The following is a 24,484-nucleotide window of genomic DNA, read 5'->3' on the forward strand; positions in this document are numbered from 1 at the left end:
GTGAAACAGGTGAAAGGTATTAAAACTACACTTATCTTGGTAAGCACTGAGTAATAGATGGAATTGTTGAATCCCTATATTGTATACCTGAAACTAATACAAAACTGTATGTTAATTATACTGGAATCGAAATAAAAATAAAATTTTGGTTGAAGATTAACACATAAATTGCTATTTTCACCAAAGATCAAACAAATGAACTTTTTCTAAAGTACTCAATTTATTAAATTATTCATTGGGTTTATTACATCATGGTAAATATAAAGCCTATCACTTAAGGGTTCACCAAAAAGAAAAAAACCAAAAGCTTAATTTTAGCTACTAAATTTTTTTACTTAAGAAATACATGAAATTTAAGAAAACCTTAAATTTTCTAAACTATACCACAAGGCATTAATTACCCACACAATTACCAAAACCCAAATACCACATTGGATTTAGAGAGTGAAAGTCTCCCAAATGGTTTCTTAATTAATTCACACATCCTTACAATAATCCTTGTATTTAGGGAGTTGTTATTCCCATTTTGAATATGGAAAAAGTCAACAAGTTGACCTGTGACTTTACAAAGGTTACTAAGTAGATAAATTGTCTAAGTAATTTGCTCAACTTTACAGAAGACTGTATAAGTTACTTCCATCAGCACTCAAATGCTCATTTAGCAAATATTTACTGAGCATGTAGCTTGTGCCAACACCATGTTGAATACTGAGCACACAACTGTGGGAACAAAGATGGTTCCGAGCCTCATAAAGCTTCTATATTACTGTGAAAGACAGGTGTTAGACACATAATTACACTTGTGATCAGGACCACATGTGGCTCTGAGAGTGTGTAGCAACAGACTTGACCCTGTGGTATGGGGAAGGCTTTCCTGAGGAACTCATGTTTCAACGAAGTTCTAAAGGTTGAAAGGAACTACTGACATAAAAGAGGAGCACACGAAAAGAATGATGCAAGTAGGGGTTTATAGCCATTGTGAAAGAACTGGGCACATTCATGGATTTGGAAGAGCAGCATAGGAAGAGCTTTTTAGAAAGGGGAATGCAAATTTATGCTGGCGCTGTGGAAAACAGTATGGAATTTCCTTTGAAAAGTTAAAAATAGAATTACCATATGATCCAGTAATTCAGCAACTGGGTATTTACTCAAAGAAAACAAAAACATTAATTTAAAAATATATATGCACCCCTCTGTTTATTGCAGCATTATTTACAATAGCCAAAATGTGGAAGCAATCCAAGTGTCCATATATACATGAATGGGTAAAGAAGTTGCAGTATGTATACATACAACGGAATATTATTCAGCCATAAGAAAGAAAGAATGAAATCTTGCCATTTGCACCAACATGGATGGACAGACGGTAAAATGCTAAGTGAAATAAGCCAGTGAGAAAAAAACAAATACCATATTATTTCACTCATATGTAGAATTTAAGAAACAAAACAGATGAACACCAAAAAGAAGAAACAGACTTAAGTACAGAGAACTGGTGGCTGCCAGGAGGGAGGTGGATGGGGGGAATGGATGAAATCGATGAAGGAGATTACAAAAAAAAGAAAAAAACATTGGCAAAACTGTAGTAAGATATAGATGGGAAAGATCAGCAGGATCTTTTTGATAGTTGTTAAGGATTGGGACTTATTTCAATGATTCTTTAAAAGAGTTTTAGACTCAACAATAAGAAAAGGAACAACCTGATTTTAAAAATGAGCAAAAGATCTGAACAGATATGTCACCAAAGAAGATGGCAAATAACCATATAAAAAGGTGCTCTGCTTCGTATATCATAAGCAAATTAAAACAATGAGATACTACTACACACATATGAGATGGCCAAAATCCAGAACACTGACAATACCTAATGACAAGGATGTAAAGGAACAAAAATTCTCATTCATTGCTGGTGGAATGCAAAATCATAGTCACTCTGGAAGATAGTGTGGCAGTTTCTTACAAGACTAAACATACTCTTAGCATACCATCCAGCACTCATGTTGCTGGGTATTTACCCAAATAAACTGAAAACTTATGTCTACACAAAAACTGGCACACAGATGTTTATAGCAGCTTTATTCATAATTGCCAAAACATGGAAGCAACTAAGATGTCTTTCAATAGTGGGTATCAGCAACCAAGATATCCAGACAATGTAATGTTATTCAGCACTAAAAAGAAATGAGCTCTCAAGCCATAAGAAGACATGGAGGGACCTTAAATGCATATTACTAAGTAAGTTAAAGAGCAAATGAGAAAAGGCTACATACTGTATGATTCCAGCTATGTGATATTCTAGAAAGGGCAAAACTATGGAGACAGTAAAAAAGATAAGTAGCTGTCAGGGATTTGGGGAGGGAGAGATGAATAGGTAGAGCACAGCTGATATTTAGAGGAGTAAATCTACTCTGTCTGATACTGTGATCATTAATACACATCATTGTAATTGTCCAAACCCACAGAAGGTACATTGAGTGAACCCGAATGTAGACTATGGATTTGGAGCAATAATGATATGTCCATATAGGTTCATCAGTTATAACAAATGTACTTTTCTAGTGTGGGATGTTGATAGAGGGGGATGCTGGAGGTGGGACAGGAGGTATATGGGAACTCTATTTTCTGTTAAGTTTTGCTCTAAATCTAAAACTTGCTATAAAAAATATTTTCTTAAAAAGTTTTAGGAGGGGGGCGCCTGGGTGGCTCAGTGGGTTAAAGCCTCTGCCTTCAGCTCAGGTTGTGAACTCAGGGTCCTGGGATTGAGCCCCACATCGGGCTCTCTGCTCAGTGGGGAGCCTGCTTCTTCCTCTATCTCTCTGCCTACTTGTGATCTCTGTCTGTCAAATAAATAAATAAATAAAAATCTTAAAAAAAAAAGTTTTAGGAGGGCAATTCATAATTAGATTTACATTCCTTAGAGATCAGTCTGTGGAGACCCATGTGAATGGAGATAGAGAACAAGAATGGGTATAGGAAAGAGTCAGCTGCAGTTGTCCAGGTGAAAGATGGTGCTAACTGAGTAAAGGGTGGTGTGGGAAGAGAAAGAGAAAATATGTTAGCCCTAGGGAGAGAAATAAGATTCAAGTATGTGTCCCTGGATAAATGAATGGACTCCTTCCCCTTAGTTTCCTCATATATTAAGAGAGAGAAGAGAGGTGTAGGGGTTGGCCAGGGGTCTTCATGATTTGGGGAGAAGCTAACACTGAACCATATCTAAGGCAAACAGAATTAACTGAATCCTTGAGACAAATATCTTTTCATTTGTAATGGCAGCCCTGTATTAGACAAGAACAACATCAGACAGATTATGGTTGTTATGAAAGAACTTTTAAAAAAAATTTCCTGGCACTCTTTAGATACAGTGATCCACTACTTTAGTCATAATCCTAATTACAGTGACAGTAACCAATAAATATGATAATACCTAAAATAGATATTTGTAGAAACCAATAAATAGTGTTATTTTGAGTTGGATTTTTCTTTTGTTTATATTTGCAATTTTGAGTCCTCTCTACATAACTTTGACAAAGTTTTATAAACTTTGGGTAGATATTACTCATTTATAATGTTCACAATACGCTATACACTATAATGTTCTTAACGTTCATAATACACTAACGATCCTATTCATTGCCACTGTCTCACTCCTGTTGCTGTTTTTAACTGAGTGAACAGAAATAAAATTTGAGAAAGATTTGAGACACATAAATAGTGTCTCCTAAGATCTCGGTTCCCTTATCCCATTTCCTAATCCCCAGACAAGCTCTTCTAAAAATATTAAAGCCTATAAAGATGCATGGCTGAAAAACTGCTTGATAATTAGAGCTAAAAGCTCACTGGTCAGCCAAGCCTTGACAAAAAGCATGTTTGAGTTTAATAAAAGTGCATTTGCATAATTAATACACTATAATAAGACAATGTGTAAATTTAGGATATTTTGTTAGAGATGATTAGTATGTGCCTAATGAGAAAAACTCATTACTTGAGAAACAATATTTTCCATTACTAAAAAAAAAATCTGCTTTCTGTAAATGAGAAAATTATTTGAGGCCAAACATAACTATAATAAACATAAATGTATGTATTATTTTAATATTTTTTGTTTTATGAAGAATTAAATATTTAATTATTACAATTTTTTAAAAGGTATTATGGCTAAAAAAAATAGGCAAATAAATATATGAAATACCTCCTGGCTATCCCATGATATACATGCCTAATTCCAATGTTATTTTCATTCTCAATATTTCAGCAAGGCTATATGTAGTTCTCATAGGCCATTAATGTAAATGCTATTAAAGAATAATCAGATCTGGGACGCCTGGGTGGCTCAGTTGGTTGGACGACTGCCTTCGGCTCAGGTCATGATCCCGGAGTCCCGGGATCGAGTCCCGCATCGGGCTCCCAGCTCCATCGGGAGTCTGCTTCTTCCTCTGACCTTCTCCTCGCTCATGCTCTCTCTCTCACTGTCTCTCTCTCAAATGAATAAATAAAATCTTTAAAAAAAAAAAAAAAAAAAAAGAATAATCAGATCTGCTTAAATTAGGTTATCATTTACCAATGATAACATTGTGATAGATGATAGATGATAGGTGATAGATTCTGACTTTAAAGAAGATTGCTCACCATACATGACCACTAAGGACTAATGTTTGACTTATAAATTCTAATTTCATCTTTTGCACACTGAGGAAAGAGATTAACTATTTTATCCACATCAAGGTGCTTGTTTTGAAGAATTGATTCCATCTCTTTGAATAGGTCTTTCTCCAGTTTCTTCATGTTGTCCAACAAGGTTTTGGCTTTTTCCTGAACAATTAAAAATAAAAATAAATAAACACATACACATACACATACAAGTCTAACCAAATTCCAGCTCACCTCTACAGACAAGATTTGTTCATTCTGGGTTCTACTTCTAGTTTGGTTCCCTTCCTCTTATTCTTTAGATATAGAAGGAATGAAATGCTTTGGGAAAAATCATTGTTCTAGATTGAATTAACAGATTAACCCCAATTTACTAGGTATTTTAAATTGAAAATAGTAGAAAAGATAAGAATAGTTGTGTAGGATTAGTCTATAAGCAAGAAACCTAAAAGACCAATAATAGGACAATTGAAATTATGAAATTGTGATGGGGAAGTTTGCTAAAAATTGAGGCTAAGATCTTTATGAAGTTGGAGCTTCTATACTTAAAATCAATATTATCAGATTAAAGAAAGGAAAAAGAACAGCAATATTCAAAGGAAAGAACAACTAAAAGAAAAGACATTTTTTCAATGATTCCTCCCTGTGATTTCTCTGTTTCAAGAAGGGTACCCAGTCATGACTTTTACAGAATGAAGCAATAACCAGTTTTAGAATAGGTACTGAAAGGAAAAGTATGTAAGAAGAAAGTTATTAGAAAATAAGAATAATTTTAAAAATCTGAACAATTATGGGGCAGAACTTCACAAGACAAAGATTCTTAACCTTAATGTGGACTTTAAAATAAAATTGTATTGACTTTTTCTAAGAAACGCTATATTACATAACAGTGGGAAAAATGTATTTTGTCTATAAATGGCATTGGAATAATTAGTCAGCTCTTGGAAAACAAAGAGTAGGATCCCTACTTCATAACAGACACAAAAATAAATTTCCCAAAATTAAAGAACTAAATATTTTTTTCAAATACACATATACATACTGGAAGAAAATACAGAAGTTTTATTTATTTTGAAGTGAGGCTAGCCTTTTCAAACATAAAATCAAGATGCCTTAAAGGAAAAGACTAACAAATGTAATTGACTAAACATAAAACAATGAACTGAGACAAAAAATTTGCAATATAACAAAGACTCAAAATTCACATATTTTTGCCTCTTTGAAGCAAAAGACAAAAACAACCAAGAAACCACTGAAAAGTAGGCTAAGGAAAAGAAGCATTTAAGTCATTTAAGAGGAAATACTAATGGCCAATAAACATATGAGAAGATTTCTAACCTCATTAATAATCAAGAAATGTAAATTAAGGGGCACCTGGGTGGCTCAGCTGATTAAATGGCTGCCTTCAGCTCAGGTCAAGATCTTACTTAGGGTGCTGGGATGGAGCCTCCTGCTCTTGCTTCTCCCTCTTTCCTCACCCCTCCCCACCACTCATGCTCGTGATTTCAGGCTCTCGCTCTCTCTCTCAAATAAAATCTTTTAAAAAATGTAAATTAAAAGTCAGTAGCATTGACTCTAAGACATAAAAGTAGATTAGGACCAGAGAAAGACAAACAACATAAGATTTCACTTAGACGTGGAATCTAAAAACCAAAACAAATGAATAAACAAACAAAAAGCAGAAATAGACCCATAAATACAGAGCAAACAGATTGATGGCTGCCAGAGGAGAGGGGATTGAGGGGGAGCAAAATGGGTGAAGAGGAGAGGGAGATACAGATGTCCAATTATGGAATGAATAAGTCATAGGGATAAAAGGCACATAAAAAATATAGTTACTGGTATTGTAATAACATATGGTGATAGATGGCAGCTACACTTGGGGTGAGCATAGTATAATGTACAGAATTGTCCAATCTCTATACTGTACACCTGAAACTAATGTTAACATTGTGTATCAACTATACTTAAATTTTAAAAAATAGACTAGAACCCAGCTCTTTGACACTTCTTCCCTTAAATTCTATTCTTTCCACTGCTTTCTGTTGTCAATCTAACATTTAATGTCTATTAAAGCCTAAAATAGTAACAACAGCTTTTAAATTTTAATTTCAGTATTGCTCAGAAAACTGTCAATCAGCAATTTAATGAAACAAAAATTTAATAATAAGTCTACAAAATCAACCTACCAGACGCAGCATTAAGGGGGAAAGGAAGCTGACAACTCTTGAGAACTATAGTAAGCAATTAGTGCAGTGTGGAGGCTGCTCAGGGAGGAACAAGGGAAAATGCCCCCAGAGCCAACAGTCTGAAACACATCACTGAAGAACTTGAGCAAGAAGAGCCAAAGGGCTCATCATTCTTCACAGGGCTGTGCTGAGTCTAGAGGGTAAGCCAAGCCCACACACTGTACGGCAGTGTATGGCCAGTGGACTGCGCTCTCATCGACACATGTGATGGGCTTCTAAGACAAACTGCTTGCCTCTCACTCCATGCCACCAGGCTACAAAAAGTGTTTATGCTCTAAGTTTTCATTTTTCGTTTAAAGATTTATTTAAAGGAGGGGAGGGGCAGAGGGAGAAGAAGAGAGACTCTTAAGCAGACCCCTTGCTGAGCATGGGGCCCACACATGGCCGATGCTGGGCTCCATGTCGGGCTCAATCTAATGACCCTGAGATCACGGCCTGAGCTGAAACCAAGAGTCACATGCTAAACTGACTTTGTCACCCAGGCATCCCCACAGTCAAAGTTTGAAGTGAAAGCAAAGTAGCCCAAAATAAATTAAGAACAGTGTCAAGAATTCACAGCAAATAGAAGGTCTGGACAGAACTCTCTGCTTTTAAGTGTAAGCAAAGCAGGTCGGGGAATGGCAACTGTGCCAACATACTACAGACAAAAGCAAGTAAATAATTACCTGAAGGACAATTAATTTAATTAATATTACATAGAATGTATGTGTAGATACATATATGTATATATATAGTATATGTATATGTATATACTTTGTATATACATATAAAGTATATGTATATACTTTGATGAATTAAAAGAAATTATAGATGATAGAAATCAGGAGCTGGTATAAACAGGTGAGAAAAGGTATAAGATGGCCAATCTTTTCCTTCACTGAAGGAAATGAGTTGATGGTTCTGTAAAAAAAACTTTGGGTAGCCCTTCTATTTCCTTCTAGTCTATTTTTTAATAGACTAGAAGGCTAACAGACCTCTAAGGCTGGGTGCCTGGGTGGCTCAGTTGGTTAAGCAACTGCCTGTGATTCAGGTCATAATCCTGGAGTCCCAGGATCGAGTCTCACATCAGGCTCCCTGCTGAGCAGGGAGCCTGCTTCTCCCTCTGACCCCCCAAGCCAAGCATGCACTCTCTCTCTCTCTCTCTCATTCTCTCCCAAATAAATAAAATCTTTTTAAAAATCAATCTAAGGCTATATGATTACAAACATTATGTAAGAGGCCATGTTAACTGCCCTCCAGTAGCTTTGTCATTTTTGGTGTGAGATATAAATGAAGTAAGCTGCTTAAACTACCCAAGCCTCAGATTCCTTATCAGTAAAATGGATATAATAATAGTAGCTGCTCACAAAGAATGTGAAGATTAAATAAAATATTCTGCATAATGGTACCATGATGCTGGTGGATAGTAAGTGCTCAGTAAATGTGAGGTACTGTTACTACATTTAATACATTAACTTCCCTGAAAGATTCACAATGCATTTTTAACAACTATTTTTAAACTTCGGTTACAACTCTATAATCTAAACATCTAAACGATTTTTAAACCTATTTTTAGATGAAGGAAGGAAAGAAAGCTGAAATTCCGAAGTTCAAAATGTGGATTGAATCATACTTGAAACTATTCTTAATGACAAAACAGAATATAATTTAATCATACCTCCTTTTTATCTATTACTTCCAATGCCTGTTGATGTTTTTGGTAGAGTGGGTGTCTTCTGTCAGGCTTAAACTGAAAACGTGGCTTCTTTTTAACTGGATCTTCATGTCCAAATGTTGGTGAACTCGTATCCAAGAGTTGTGGAATATTTGGTACAAATATGAAAGGCTTAAAAACGGATCTAGAAGAAAAAGTCTTCAATAATTGGCTTATGGGGATATAAAAATATTTAGCATCATTCTAAATCTTTTAAGATTCCCTCTAGTTTCTATTAATTTCTTACATATTAGTTGTTCTTGTCATACTAGTTATACCCATGCTGTCTGTCTTGGTACACTGGGCTCTTCTTTGGGGCTGGGAAACACACTTTTTTTAGCCCTGTATTCCCAGGAATCTAACAAAGGGGCTGGCACAGAAACAGTCCCAAGTGAAATTATAGTTCATCATTTTATACTGCAAACTCCACAGCTGAAGGGTAAGAACAATCCTCAGTACTACAGATTGAGGATTAGGATTTGGAAAGAAAAAGAGCAGCAGTATTAATAAGATATTCATGAGTCTCATCCAATATTCTTGAAAATATCTTTACTAACACAAAAGACCATAATACCAGGAGATAGTGACTATAAGATCATTTCTAAATATTAGTGCACATTAAGTTCTATGAGAGACACTAATGACTAGTCTGTACAAATCCTATTTGAGATATAACTTCAACTACTGATGGTTTAAATTTTATATGCGTGTATTTTCTAGATATGAGTAGATAAGTAACCACCTAAATCTGGCACAACTACATCATTTAATATTTTACTGTTATTAATCATCTAATATTGTAATATTGAATCTGCAAAAGAAAACCATCTACCTTACTTTTCTTGACAACTTTAAATATATGTGGGGGAAGAGAGTAGGGATAACTGCATATAAGAATCTGTTAACATATTGTAATACTGTACTATAAAAATGAAAATAGCTATGGCGGTTATGTACATGTGATAATGGAATACTACAACCTGAACAGAAAATGCATACAAAAATAACTGTCATATTTGTGTAAGAAAAATTTAGCCTGGCAAAATCACCAAGGACTAGTGAATACCCTACTCCCTGACCCCTTGCTGGTTTACGATATTTTATGACTTTACCTCTCAGGATCAGGAGTCCCTGTGAAGAAGTGAATGCAAGGAAGGCTGGAGTCTTGAGGTAAAATAGAAACCATGCTTGCGGTGGTCAGGAATTCTCCCTCCATATTAATGCCACTTGGTTTATCTCGGAGAATGTCCATCATTGTTTCAAAAGTTATATTTCCTAGGGAATTCATTTTTAAAAATCATCAGATACATATGAATTTGTAGACTGATATACTATAAATATGAACTGCTTTCTCTATTGATAGTATATAACGTGTGATAATGATCTAGGGATAAATTAGATGTTAACTACAAACAAACCTTATATCATAACTATTAGTCTCATTCTGCTGTTGTAAGGAAGATTTTTTAGAAAAATATAAAATACAAAGTCTCAAAACCACTTAGGTAAAATCGTAACTTCCTAAGAAGGAATAAAAAATGCAAAATACGCTCAGTCTTGTCCTTGATAAAAAAAATGTTAAGGTGAATTTAGTTAGCAATGCAATATCAGTAACTACTATCTGAGTCTATCCATTCTGGGAACCAAATATTAAGAGAATATTGTGCTTGGTTTCCAAAATTATACAAGATGTTATTTATAAAATAACCTACTACTTTTCCTTTAATAATTTCTGTACCTGACATGAATAACATGTGAATTTTAACCAGAGTGGGAATGAAGGAGACAAAACATATTATTGGTTAATGGAATCTTTATGAACATAATTCTGCTGGGCTACTTAAAAAACTTAAATGCCGGGACGCCTGGGTGGCTCAGTTGGTTAAGCAGCTGCCTTCAGCTCGGGTCATGATCCCAGCATCCTGGGATGGAGTCCCACAGCGGGCTCCTTGCTTGGCAGGGAGCCTGCTTCTCCCTCTCCCTCTGCCTCTGCCTGCCACTCTGTCTGCCTGTGCTCAATCTCGCTCCTCTCTCTCTGACAAATAAATAAATAAAATTTTTTTAAAAAATCAGAAACTTAAATGCCATTGTGTGCAATGAAAATAGATGGTATTATATTTTGTTTTCTGTTTTCATATGTGAAGTTTGATATTTAAAAAAATAGAAAAACATCTATTTTATCTCTTCAGCAAACACAACACGACCATTGTTACAGAGAGCCTCAGAATTCCATATTTGCAAGGCATTTCCACAAAAAAGTTTAAAAAGCCAATCATGCCTTCAGACAGCTCTGCTCCTTGCTGTACATTTCTATAGTCAAATATGTGATTCAGGATATAACTATCTCATGACAAGATGAATAATCAGAATAGGTTTAAAAGCCTTCCTCTGATAAATATAAGAAATTTTCATTATCAAAAGAAAATGGCACTAGAAAACAGCCTTTTAAAGCAGCACATTTAAAATGAGAATCAAAATTTCTTGGTAAATAGTAGAGGAAAGGATTGATTGGGTCTTTAAAATGAAAATAATATTTCAAAAATAAATTTACATAAGCTTATTGTTAACAAAATTTAGGTTAGAATTTTAATATGCCAATTCTTAAAACAATGAGTAAATCCAATATAATTTTTCCAACAAGAGTGGTAAGAGAATGTTACTTTAACTACTACATGATCATAAAAATAATTTTTTAAAATTACTTATTTGAGAAAGTGAGAGCATGAGAGGCGGGGCAGTGGGAAAGGGAAAATCAGACTCCCCACCGAGCAGGGAGTCTAACTCAGGACTTGACCCCAGGACCTTGAGAGCATGACCTGAGACAAAGGGAGAAGGTTAACTGACTGAGCCACCTCCGCCTAGCCCAAAACATACTAATTTAAGTCTGTGTCTGATGAAGCTAGTTTGTGGATACCAGTTGGTCACTTTCTACTTTCGCTTTCTCTTGGTTTTCAGTCACTTAGTCTTATTCCTTGGCATGTCTGATAATTTTTTATTGAATGTTGGACACCACGGACGAAAGTTTGTAGAAACTCTTCATGATGTTTTCCTCAACAAAGGATTTAATTTTCTTCTGGCAAACAGAATGTAAGTAGATTATCTATTGATCCAGTTGAGACTGGTCTATTCCCTATTATAGCTTCTCTGGTGTCTCAACTGAAAGCCCAGGGTGTTCCCTAGGCCTCTTCCTGCTTGGCTATTAGATCTAAGTTTTGTCCAAGGCCGTGTGAGATTTCCAAATCTCTACTTAGCTTTTTAGGCTTTTAGGAACTACTTCTGTCTCAATTTCTCAATGTCTCATCCTACATTTGTGCTGCTAAGTCAAAAATTGCTTTAAGGAGAAATTGTGACATAGAAGGTCAGGTACTTCTCAAAGTGTAGCTAATCTTTTCTCAATCTCTTGGATCTAGGCTCTCATGTCTTAACTGTTTTGGGTGCTCACCTATACCTTCAAACAGTGGCTTTTATTCCTCTGGCTTTTATAGTTATTCTTGGGGGGAGGTTAGCTGATAACCAGAAGCAGAAGTCCAGCTCAGTGCTTTTAACCACTCCACTACTGAGCCTCCCATCAGTCCCTTTTTACCCTCAAGTAGTATCAATTTTTCAGTAATAGTAATGAACATAATAGACTGTTGATAGATACTGTAAAAAGTACAGTTAAAAAACCATAAAACATATAGTTCCTGCCATCAGATATTTTCAGATACTTTATATTGGCAACGTTTGATTATTGCATTAAAATTAGTTCTAAAGAAACAACTTTCATTTAACACAGTTGGTTGACCACAGGTATGTTTCTTCTCTCCTAATACCTTACTACAATGAAGGAAAGGAATAAGAAAATTTAATAACTCAAAAAGACAAAGCATAAAAAGCAAGAATTCCCCCCACCCTTTCCCATGATATATGGGAATAATTAAAAGAAAAAGGCTTACAGCAAGTCTATACTCAAAATGTGATTCTGTGACATTTCAAATTAAAATAAAATTGACTTATAAAATAATCTAATGTTACACACTCAATCATATATGTTACCAACTGTTTCATGCTAATAGCAAATTTTCCATTTCTCCTTAGGATAGTTATGACTTCAAATTCAAGAAAGATAATTTATAGATAACTTGTTATAAGAACAAATCTTTCATTCATTTTGAGAAAATGCAGGAAGAAAAAAAGAGACTGTATCTGAAAACAGCCCTTAACATTAAAACTCAACAATAAAGCAAAAGCCTACCATCCACACCTATCTATCAGACACATAGCTTCTGCACCTAGTGAGATTTTAAAATGATTCAAATCTAAATTCGTATAAGTGGCAAGTTTTAATGAAAACAGTGTCAGAACCATAACACTGAGATAATACAGGTATTATGAAAATGTTTTCTGTATTCAAAACCTACAATTCTCAAAATGAAGGGAGGATTTACATGATCACTTGAGAAGGACAGCTGTAAGTAATCCACTAGCAAGCATTGAATAAGTACTGAGACTGCAGTAGCAGGGTTCAGTAAAATGAATGCAAAACACAGGGTGCAATTTCACCGCAATTTAAACTAGTTATTTAAAATACATGAGTGAATATAGATACAATTTGGATATACATGCAGCACAGTTAATAGCTATCAGGTAGCTGGAAAGGAGAAAGGTAGGCTCTTCCATCTAGAAAAATCATAGGAAAAATTAACTATAATGTTCTACTAGACAATTTTCTATGAAAGTATTGGAAAGACATTTATTCTTTTGGCAAAGCACAGAAAGCTGGATGAACTGTACTTTATATTTGGGGAGAAAAACAAGTTTCATGTCAGATGCAACTCTTGCTATAATCATGTATGCATTTTAAATCTATATATAATCCAGCTATTTTGTAGTTAAACATAACAGAATTTTGAGGATGCAGTGGCTAATTAATCTATAATTACCTCTATTTTTTCTTTCTTTTGTCCAATTATCCTGAACCCTAGGATTCTTGATATTTTCCTCTCGACCTTAATTACATGTTGTTATTCTTCATTTTTTAAGGAATACTTCCTAATTTATGTCCTGAGCCTCTAAATTTATTGCCAGAAAAAAGTACACAACAGCGATCTTTGTTAAATTATCTGTAAGTTACAATTTAATTTAATTCAACTAACAATCCTTTGTTAATTAAAAAATACATATTAAACACATGCAAGACACTAAACTAGGTACTGAGAGAAATATAAGCTCAAGTAAGAGAATCCATTTTTTTTCAGTTCCATAGAGGAGATAAATGAAGAGCACAATTTCCTCATTTGTAAAATGAAGATAATACCTACTTCACATAGTTCCTTAGAGAAGATAATGCAATCACTTAGCACAATGTCCAGCCCCTGATAGCTTTTAATAAATGGGAATAGGTACTGGTGCAACTACTACTCAGTCTCTACTTTCACAATAAGCCTAAAATTCCTTAGAATAACACATTTTAGCATTTTCTACACACCCACCCACATGGGGAATAAAAGGTAGTTTAAATAACTTATTTATAAAATGACAAACTAACATTAAGAAACCTTATTTTAAAAAAAAAAACCTTTCAGATGATAAGACATTCTTCTGGAAAGCAAAATATAAAATACTAAATATTTAGAAAACAATGACATTAAGGCATTCTAAAACCATTGTCACAAACTTTTTTCTGTCATACCAAATAACTAACAGATTGCTAATGTGTTTAATGAATACCTAAGAAGCAAATATCAATCATTGCTCTGTCTCCACATAGTTTCTTTCTGATTGGTTTACAGAACCATTCCATCCCTCAGGTGAAGGAGAATATATTAGTCACGTATTTTGAAATATTAATGGAATGACCCATTTAGTAGTTAACTGCCACCCAGTAATCTAAATAGAAGGTACTTTTCTGGAGCTATCTGGAAGCAAAGGGACAAAGATATACTAAAAGTTTTTTAACAGTTAGTAGTAACCAAATATAAAAATGGGAAAAGATATATTAATAAATGGGCAATTTAAAAATTACAACTTTTGGGGACACCTGGGTGGTTAGTTAAGCATCTGCCTTTGGTTCAGGTCATGATCGGTCCTGGGATGGAATCCCACAGAGGGCTCCTGCTCAGTAGGGAGCCTGCTTCTCCCTATGCCTGCTGTTCCCTCTGCTTGTATGCCCTCTCTCTATAATAAATAATGGGATCATTATTATTATCATTATTATTATCCCCCTGTTAAGGGACATAGGAAGGAGTTCTGCTTTCTAATTAAGCCAAATAAGCTCCTATCAGACCAACCCTCTCTTAAATAACTATAAACTTGGGACAAAATACAGACTACCTGAAGCAGTGAACAAAAGCAGGAAAATTAAATAAATAAAACTTAAAAATATAAAAATTACAATTTTTCAACAAACATAAGAATATAAGGATACATAAGAATATGTCTAATCTTCTATTTTAAAATAATAACATGGGGCACCTGGGTAGCACAGTGGGTTAAAGCCTCTGCCTTCGGCTCAGGTCATGATCCCAGGGTCCTAGGATCGAGCCCCACATCGGGTTCTCTGCTCTGCAGGGAGCCTGCTTCCTCCTCTCTCTCTGCCTGCCTCTCTGCCTACTTGTATCTCTGTCTGTCAAATAAATAAATAAATAAATCTTAAAAAAAAATAGTAACATGCCATTTCTACTACAAAATTCTTTTTATTTTATTTTATTTGTTTTATTTTATTTTATTTATTTATTTGACAGAGATCACAAGTAGGCACAGAGGCAAGTGGGGGGTGGGGAAGCAGGCTCCCCACTGAGCAGAGAGCCAGATGCAGGGCTCGATCCCAAGACTCTGAGACCATAACCTGAGCTGAAGGCAGAGGCTTTAACCCAGTGAGCCACCCAGGCACCCCTCTGCTACAAACATTTTATCAAGGTTGAACAAAAATAATATCCTATATTGATAAATATATTAAAATGGCACTCAAATATTGCTGATGGCAATTTAAATTGATGCAACTTTTCTGGTGGTCATTTTGATAGTGTGTTTCAAAAGACTTAAAACACGTATATGCTTTGAACCTACATCCTACTTCTAGAAACATATTCTAAGAAAATAGTCAAGGATGGGAACATAAATAATCTATAAGCATATTATATAATTTTCAATAATGAAAAACTAAAAAACCTAAATAATGAGAAATTTGTTAACTCAATTAATTAATCCTTACTATATGATGATTAAAATATAACCACATGGAAATAAGCTACCAAAATAATAGAAAACTGTGCAACTGTTAAAAATATGACAAAACTGGGATGCCTGGGTGGCTCAGTTGGTTAAGCAGCTGCCTTCAGCTCAGGTCATGATCCCAGCATCCTGGGATCAAGTCCCACCTTGGGTTCCTTGCTCAGCAGGGAGCCTGCTTCTCCCTCTGCCTCTGCCTGCCACTCTGTCTGTGCTCACTCTTTCTGACAAATAAATAAATAAGATCTTAAAAAAAATATATGACAAAACTAGCACCTGGGTGGCTAGTTTTAGTGGGTTAAGCCTCTGCTTTTAGCTCAGGTCATGATCTCAGGGTCCTGAGATCCAGTCCCATACGGGCTCTCTGCTCAGCAGGGAGCCTGCTTCTCCCCTCTCTCTGCCTGCCTATCTGCCCACTTGTGATCTCTTTCTCTCTGTCAAATAAATAAATAAAATCTTTTTTAAAAAATGACAAAATTGGGAATATATCAAAATAGAATTATCTACATTGTATATTGCTAACTAAAGAAAAGTTATATGCTGAACAATGTGTATGACATACTACCATTTCTGTAAAAAAAAGAAAAATATTACATATACATATTTGTTTCATTAAGTATATGTTATGTCTAGAAGAATATATAAGGGATTGCCTATGGAAAAAAAGAAATTAGGGAGAGGATCCTATCTAAGAACAGGATATGTATACATCCTATGTGCCTGTGGACTTTGAATCATGTGAATATATTTCTATAAATACAATAATGTCAAAGAATATTAAGGGACATAGGAAGGAGTTCTGCTTTCTAATTAAGCCAAATAAGCTCCTATCAGACCAACCCTCCCTTAAATAACTATAAACTTGGGACAAAATACAGACTACCTGAAGCAGTGAACAAAAGCAGGAAAATTCTGGAAGGAGACATTTGGAAGATGGGATGAAGTACAGGACAAATTCACTGGTTTTGTTTTGGCTTTACCCAAGGGAAGGCCTTAGTCAATGCTGTGCAATATTGTGCAAGTATTTACAGAAAACATTGAGCTTTCTGGCCTGAAGAACTAGAAGTTAACCACCAGTACTAGAAACTGAAGGAGTACTCTCATAAAAGACAGAGAGAAAAACCCCCAAATTCTGTGCAAAACCAAACCAAACCAAAACAAAACCAAAAAAACCCTGACCAAATTTCCATCTGTTTTGTGAATCAGCATGTGTGGCCCACTGCAAGCAGCACAGCGAAAGATAAAAGAACTGAGCTGAAATTTGAGCTGCCCACCAGAAGAGTTTGCAGGTTGAATATAATCAGTGGAATTGTCTAGCAGACAGCTGACAAGAGTTATTCCTTTTTAGGTGAGTTGTGGTGGCCTGTGGCTTTCAAGGAACTAGTTCATTTCCTCAAAGTTTGTGGTATTTTCCTCCTAATGCTGGTGGGGTAGATAACAATATTTCTTTACCTGACATATAACTTGTGTTGTCTTCCTTTTTTTCTTTGTCTAGGGTGGATCAATTTTATTGATCTTTTTGAAGAACCAGGTTTTAGTTTGATCAATTTTCTTCATTGTTTTATTTTCAATTTTATTGATTTCTGCTCTTATCTTTATTATTTCCATCCTTTTCCTTGATTGGGATTTTTGTTTGTTTTTGGTTGGCTTGTTTTGTTTTGTTTCATTTCTGGAGGTGAAAGTTTAGGTTTATATTGTTGAGTTGAGACCTTTCTTATTATCAACTATAATCATTAAATGCTATAAATTTCTCTGTAAGCATTACCTTTATTTCATCCCACAAATTTTGGTATATTCATTTTTACTTCATTCCCCTCAAAATCTTTTTATTTTTCCCCTCAAAATCTTTTCTAATTTCCTTCGAGACTTTTTTGACCCATAAGTTTAAAATGTGTTATGTAATTTCCAAGTATTTGGGGACTTTCCAGATATCTTTCTATAATTGATTTCAAATTTAATTTCATTATCACCAGAGAGACCATACTTTGTTATATTTCTTTTAAATTTGGTAAGATTTGTTTTATGACCCAGGATATGGACAACCTTGGTATATATTGGATGTGCACTTGAAAAGAATGTGTATTACACTGTTGTTGGGTGGAATATCCTATAATAATGCATTAGATCCAGTGGTTGATGGTACTGTTCAGTTTTTTAATATCCTTGCAGATTTCCTGTTCAATAGTTCTGACAACTGAGAGAGAAGTATTGAAGTCTCCCATTATAATTGTGAAATTGTCTATTTCTCTTTTCAGTTCTTTCAGTTCTGGCTTCATATATTTGGAAGCTTTGTTGTTAGATGCATATACATTTAACATGGAGACATAATAATCCCATTAAAATGATCTATTTTGATTATGTAGTATCCCTCTTTCTCCCTGGTAATTTATCTTGCTCTAAAGTCTAATTCATCCAATATTTATATAACCAACCCAGCTGTCTTTTGATGAATATTTAAAAGACAATTTTCTCCCATCCTTTAACTTTACATTTCAAGTTAGTTATTCATATATAGCAATAGCAGAGTCTAGTTTTTTTAAATTTGTTTTGTTTTTATTATATTGTTTGTTTTCTATTTGATCCTTCAGGTTTTTTGTTCCTCTATTTCCCCTTTCTCACCTTATTTATTTTTTTTTTAAAGATTTTATTTATTTACTTGACAGACAGATCACAAGTAGGCAGAGAGGCAGGCAGAGAGAGAGGAAGGGAAGCAGGCTCCCTGCTGAGCAGAGAGCCCGACGCGGGGCTCGATCCCAGGACCCTGGGACCATGACCTGGGCCGAAGGCATAGGCTTAACCCACTGAGCCACCCAGGTGCCCCTCTCACCTTATTTTTGAATATTTTCTTAGTATTCTATTTTAATTTATTTGTTCACTTTTTTCTATATCTTATCAGGTGGCTTTTTAAACAGTTGTTCTAGAATTACAATATACATACTTAACTTGTCCAATTACTAGAATTAATATTTTAAAACTTCAAGGAGGATGTAGAAATCTTACCACCATGCAGGTCTCTATGTACTCCCCTCTTTATATTGAGGCTATTCTTTGTACTATAGGAAATATATTGTTGGCTTGTAACTGTCAGACATATTTTTTAAAGTCTTAAGGGAGAAACATAGTATTATATTTACCCAGATATTTCTCATTTCTGTAGCTCTTCCTTCATTCTTAAAGTTCCATGTTTCACTGTGATATCATTTCCTTTATATCTGAAAAGCTTCCTTTAAAATTTCTTTTAGAGCAGGCTATTGGCAGCAAAGTCTCTTAGTTTTCCTATATATCAGCATATTTTTATTTTTTCTTCATTCCTGAAGAATATTTTGGCTGAATATAAAATTCTGGTTTGACTTTTCTTTTAGAATTTTAAAAATATTGTTTCACTGCCTTTAGGCATCCAGGGTTTATAATGATAAACTCCCAGAAATCATTTTTTATTTATATGTAATTTGTTTTCCCTTAGCTGAGTTCAAGATTTTTTTTCTTTGTCTTTGGTTTTTAGTGTTTCGTGCATTAAGACATGGATGAGTTTATCTTGTTTGAGATTTTCAAATTCTCCTGAATCTGTAAGTTTAAGTCTTTTGCCATTTTGACAAGGTTTCAGTCATTATTCAAAAATTTTTCTGCATCACACTATTCTCTCCTTCTGAGACTCTAATAACATGAATTTTAGACATCTGGGTACTGTTCCACAGTCCCTAAGATCCTGTTCTTTTTGTTTGCTTGCTTCAAATTCTGTTATTCAGATTAGATAATTTCTACTGATCTATCTTCATGTCCACTCTTTCTTCTGTCATCTCCATTCTGCTATTGAGCCTACTGAGTTAATTTTTTACTTTGGTATTATGTTTTTCAATGATAAAACTTCCATTGAACTACAGATTCTAATTAAAAGGTAGAACTTATTAGAATCGTTTTAAAAGAGACCAAACTATACGGTTTTTGTAAGAAATGCACTGATAGTCTGAATACTGATAGTTTGAAAGCAAATGATAAGTAAGTACATGTCATGTAAATAGTAAGCAGAAGACTAGGCTAAAATTGACTTCAAGAAAATGATCATTACCATGAGAAATAATGTTTCATAAAAGTAAAAGGACCAGGGCGCCTGGGTGGCTCAGTGGGTTAAGCCACTGCCTTCGGCTCAGGTCATGATCTCAGGGTCCTGGGATCGAGTCCCGCATCAGGCTCTCTGCTGCACAGGGAGCCTGCTTCCTCCTCTCTCTCTCTGCCTGCCTCTCTGCCTACTTGTGATCTCTCTCTCTGTCAAATAAAAAAATAAAATCTTTAAAAAAAAAAAAAAGTAAAAGGACCAATTTACCAGGAAGATATAACAATATAAATGTGTATCTACTTAACAATAGAGCTTCAAAATACAAAGCAAAAACACACAATTTCATAAATATAATTGGAGATTTTCACACTCCTCTCTCACTCATATACACAACAATTTAAAAAAAATCAGTAAAGGCAGAATGATCACAATATCCAGAAGGATCACTTCCCTTACAAATGGTACTAAGCTAGCCTAGAGTAAAGGCTACTCTAGAGCTAACCTAGCAGGCCTAAGAGAGATGACACTGTTCTGCAGGTTACTTAACTAATATAAGACCAACACTCTTTAAAGCAATAAAACAAAATCCAGCATGCAACAAATAAAATCTACAATGTCTACTATCCAATCAAAAATACCAGACACACAAACAAGCAGGAAAATTTGAGCCCCAAACCTGAAGAAAATCAGATTAACAGAAACAGATCCAGAAATTGCAGAGATAATGGAGTTATCAGACAATGAGGCTAAAACAATTATAGAATAGGTATGTGCTGAATATGTTCACTGAAGAAAAACATGAAAGTTAATGAATAGAGAAGTAGGAAATACACACAAAAAGTACCAAATGGAACATATAGAGATAAAAAAACGTAATATCTGAAAATGATAGTATCACTAGATGGGATTAACAGCAGATTAGATAATGCAGAAGAAAAGATCAGTGAACTTGAGAACATAACAATAGAAACTATCCATAGTAAATGTGGAAACTACATCCTTTTATCTCAATGTCCACATAACTTATATGTTTTCAATGGCAGTTACATGCAGATTCATTATAGCAGATTTCTCATTTGGATAGGAAATTTGAATAAAATCTGAATATCTGTCATATCAAATATTCACACAGTGACTATAGAGACACAGGTATGATGAAATCCTATGTGATTTACTGGTTCAACCAATGTTTGTTTCTCAGCACAGCACAGGTAGCCCCAGCTGAGCATATCAAATACATTTAACTCTAAATCCAATCTCTCACCAGAGACTTGTGCTGACCCATAGCCTGAGACAACAGACAGCTCAATTTCAGGCTGGGATTCTTGGAAGGGAGCAGAATGGCATTTTTCAGATTCATAATCTTGGTAAATAGTCCAGTTCCTGCTCCCCAAACAGGTCTCCACCTAGATGCCTATATTCTCACAGATGTTAGAACTATCCTTTGACACTTATATTTGGTCCAGAACCCCTTCTTTTATACAGATAGAAGGATTGTGTGAGAAAGAGACACATCAAATCTTGCTAATACTATGGGTTCTCTCTTCATTTCTGGTAGTTCGTAATTTCCTTGTCTTGTGTTCAAATCTAACTATATATATCCTTAATGTTTAAATATTTTATTCAATATCTCTAAAATTGAGGAGAAGAGGTAATTCTTACATCTGCTCATGTTGCCTTCTCAACTAATTCTAGATATAACTTTTTTAGTAAGAAAATAACCAATAAGTATATTGTCAAAAGACATATTTAAAAAACCTGTCTCCATGTTCCAATAATTTCTGAAAAGAAAAACCATCCCAATTTTGTTTAAGAATATTAGTAAAAACTGAAAAAAAATGGGTCTGAGGACTGTGAATCTTATCCTTCAAAAAGAATTATTACCCTTGCAGAATTATATAGCACTTCACTCATCTCAAGGAAAAAAAGCTTGTATTAGTTTACAAAATTTCAGTTTAATAAAAATATCTTTACTAAGAATAATTCCTTCAAAACCAGATTTTATACCCACATTATACCCAGGCAAAATACAATTTTTCATTCTGATATTATTTCAATGATAAAATTACCTTTGTGTTTATTCAGAAGCTTGTAGCCTTCACAGTATCTGCCTGGTGAAATCATCATCTTGGCTGTGTCAAGATAAGAGTATGCTGCAGCAAAATCAAACTCCTTTTTACCATCCCACCAACCTTTCCGCTTAGCATAGTTTCTCATGTCTGGATGTTCCCGATCAATCTTGGTTGTTATAGAAAGCTGATTAGAAATATTACGAATGCCCTCTATTTTCAAAGAAAAAGAGGAGAAGGGGAAAGAAAAATCACATTATCATGTTGTATTTATCTGTACGTTATGATTCTTAATCACTATTTAAATGCAAATATATACTTCTAAATTTTGTATCATGTGCATCTCATCTATTACATACTCAAAAAGATAAATAGGGGTGTTTGGGTGGCTTGTCAGGTAAGTGTCTGACTTTTGACTTCAACTCAGGTCATGATCTCAGAATCACGAGACTGAGACCTGCATTGGGCTTTGCACTTGGTGTGGAACCTACTTAAAATTCTCTCTCTCCCTCTGTTCCTTCTACCAACCTCTGCCCTACTTGCACTCTTTCTCTCCCCCTCCCCAAAAAAGATAAATGGATTATTTTTTAATTAAACTTCTTAAACTTTTTATTTTGAGATGATTGTAGATTCACATGCAGTTTTAAGAAGTAATACAGAGCTCCTGTGTACCCATTACACAGTTTCCCCCAATGGTAACATCTTGTATAATAGCACAGCTAACTGGCATCAATACAGTCAAGATATAGAACATTTCCTTCTTCACAAAGATCACTCATTTGCCCTCTTATGACCACATCCCCCTTATGCGCCCCCACTAAACCTCATTAACCCCATGCAACCACTACCCTGCTATCCATTTCTATTACTGTCATTTCAAGAATATTATACAAATGAAATCATATAGCAGGGGCACCTGGGTGGCTCAGTGGGTTAAAGCCTCTGCCTTTGGCTTAGGTCATGATCCCAGGGTCCTGGGATCGAGCCCCCCATGGGGCTCTCTGCTCTGCGGGGAGCCTGCTAACTCCTCTCTCTCTCTCTGCCTGCCTCTCTGCCTACTTGTGATCTCTGTCTGTCAAATAAATAAATAAATAAAATCTTTTAAAAAATATATTTAAAAAATCATATAGCATATAACCTTTTCTCTTTTTTCACTTGATATCATTCTCTAAAGATTCATCCAGGTTATTACATATATTAAGAGTTCATTCCTTTTTATTGCTGAGATTATTCCGTGGTATGTACCGGTTTGTTTAACCATTCACAAGCTAAAGGACATCTGGGTTGTTTCTAGCTTTTGGTTGTTATGGAGAAAGCTGCTATAAATATTTGTGTATGGGTTCTTGTGTGCATGTAAGTCCCTGGGATAAATGCACAAGATTGCAATTGCTGGGGGGCATGGTAGTTGTGTATTTAGATTTTTTTTAAAAAGCTGCCAAACTGTTTTCCAGAGTAGATGCACATTCTTACCAGCAATGATTAAATGATCCTTCTCCAACTTCTCACCAGTGTTGAGTAGTGTCATCTAAAAATTTTAACTCTCTTGGTATAAGTACAGAGAAACCTCATTGTGGCTTTAGTTTGCATTTCCCTAATAGCTAATGATACTGAACATTTCATGTGCTTTTTTGACATCTGTATAACCCTTTAGGTGAAATGTCTCTTCTTGTCTTTTGCCCGTTTTGCTAGGTGGATTGTCTTTTTACCATTGAGGTTTGAGATTTCTTTATATATTTTAGATATTAGTCTTTTGTAGAAATTACTTTTCAAAAATTGGTCATAAATAAATTTAGAACAGAAATATAAGATACCCAAAAATATCATAGCAGTAAGTTATAACAAAATTGTCAACTAAAATACAAAGCAGAAGAAAGAATAAAAACTAGTTCTAAAGAGACCATAATGAATGAAACAGATCATGAAAAATGAAAATTGATAACGTTTTAAAATCAGTTTAGAATAAAGTCTGCTAAGTAGAAATCAATTAAATTACTCTAACAAAGTCATACTTGGGATATTCTCACTACAAAAACCAGAATAACATCATGAGAGAGTCAGACACAGAAGTTTTCAGACTATAGATAATTTGATAAAATTTAATTATGTAGTTCTTAGGCTCATTTAGTAATAGGAAGAGAAACCAGTTGGCAAAATTAATCTACAACTGGATAATCATACTCAATGCGGGTGTTCATTTTTAATATCTAGGTAGGGCTATCTTTCTCAACAGAATACATTACTCATTTCTCTCTTGCATTTAGCACATTTAATAAAATAAAGAATGCTAGTGGTACAATCAGACCAATTAGAAAATAAGAAAATAGTCTAAATTCGATTTTATGTATTAGGCAAAATAAAAACAGGCAAAATATAAAATAAAACATCATCAAAAGAACTGGCAATGACTGATTTTGAAAAATAACATCCACATCCTCCAAAACTCAAGGATAACTTCATGAAGACTTTCTGAATTTCTCCAGCCCACAGTGACTTTTTCTTTCTCTAAATGTTTACAGCATTTATGTGCCTGAGTCATTCAGGCACCATTTAATATTTTCACATA

General features: G+C 34.6%; 1 protein-coding gene across 8 annotated transcripts in view; it reads right to left on the reverse strand.

Annotated features, from left to right (window-relative positions):
* Positions 1-4,524: 4,524 nt before the first annotated feature.
* Positions 4,525-24,484, reverse strand: part of SCRN3 (secernin 3) — a 345,735-nt gene continuing 325,775 nt past the window's right edge. For all 8 annotated transcript variants that reach the window (XM_082689560.1, XM_082689555.1, XM_082689556.1 and 5 more), the window contains 4 exons: positions 21,922-22,134; positions 9,702-9,864; positions 8,554-8,734; positions 4,525-4,809 (listed from right to left, as the gene is read on the reverse strand). In XM_082689560.1, coding sequence (XP_082545686.1) covers positions 4,639-4,809; positions 8,554-8,734; positions 9,702-9,864; positions 21,922-22,134 — 728 coding nt within the window. In that variant the 3' untranslated portion in view covers positions 4,525-4,638. The remainder of the gene's footprint in view (positions 4,810-8,553; positions 8,735-9,701; positions 9,865-21,921; positions 22,135-24,484) is intronic.

Source organism: Mustela nivalis (genome assembly GCF_964662115.1).
Source record: "Mustela nivalis genome assembly, chromosome: 11".
Classification (NCBI taxonomy): domain Eukaryota; kingdom Metazoa; phylum Chordata; class Mammalia; order Carnivora; family Mustelidae; genus Mustela; species Mustela nivalis.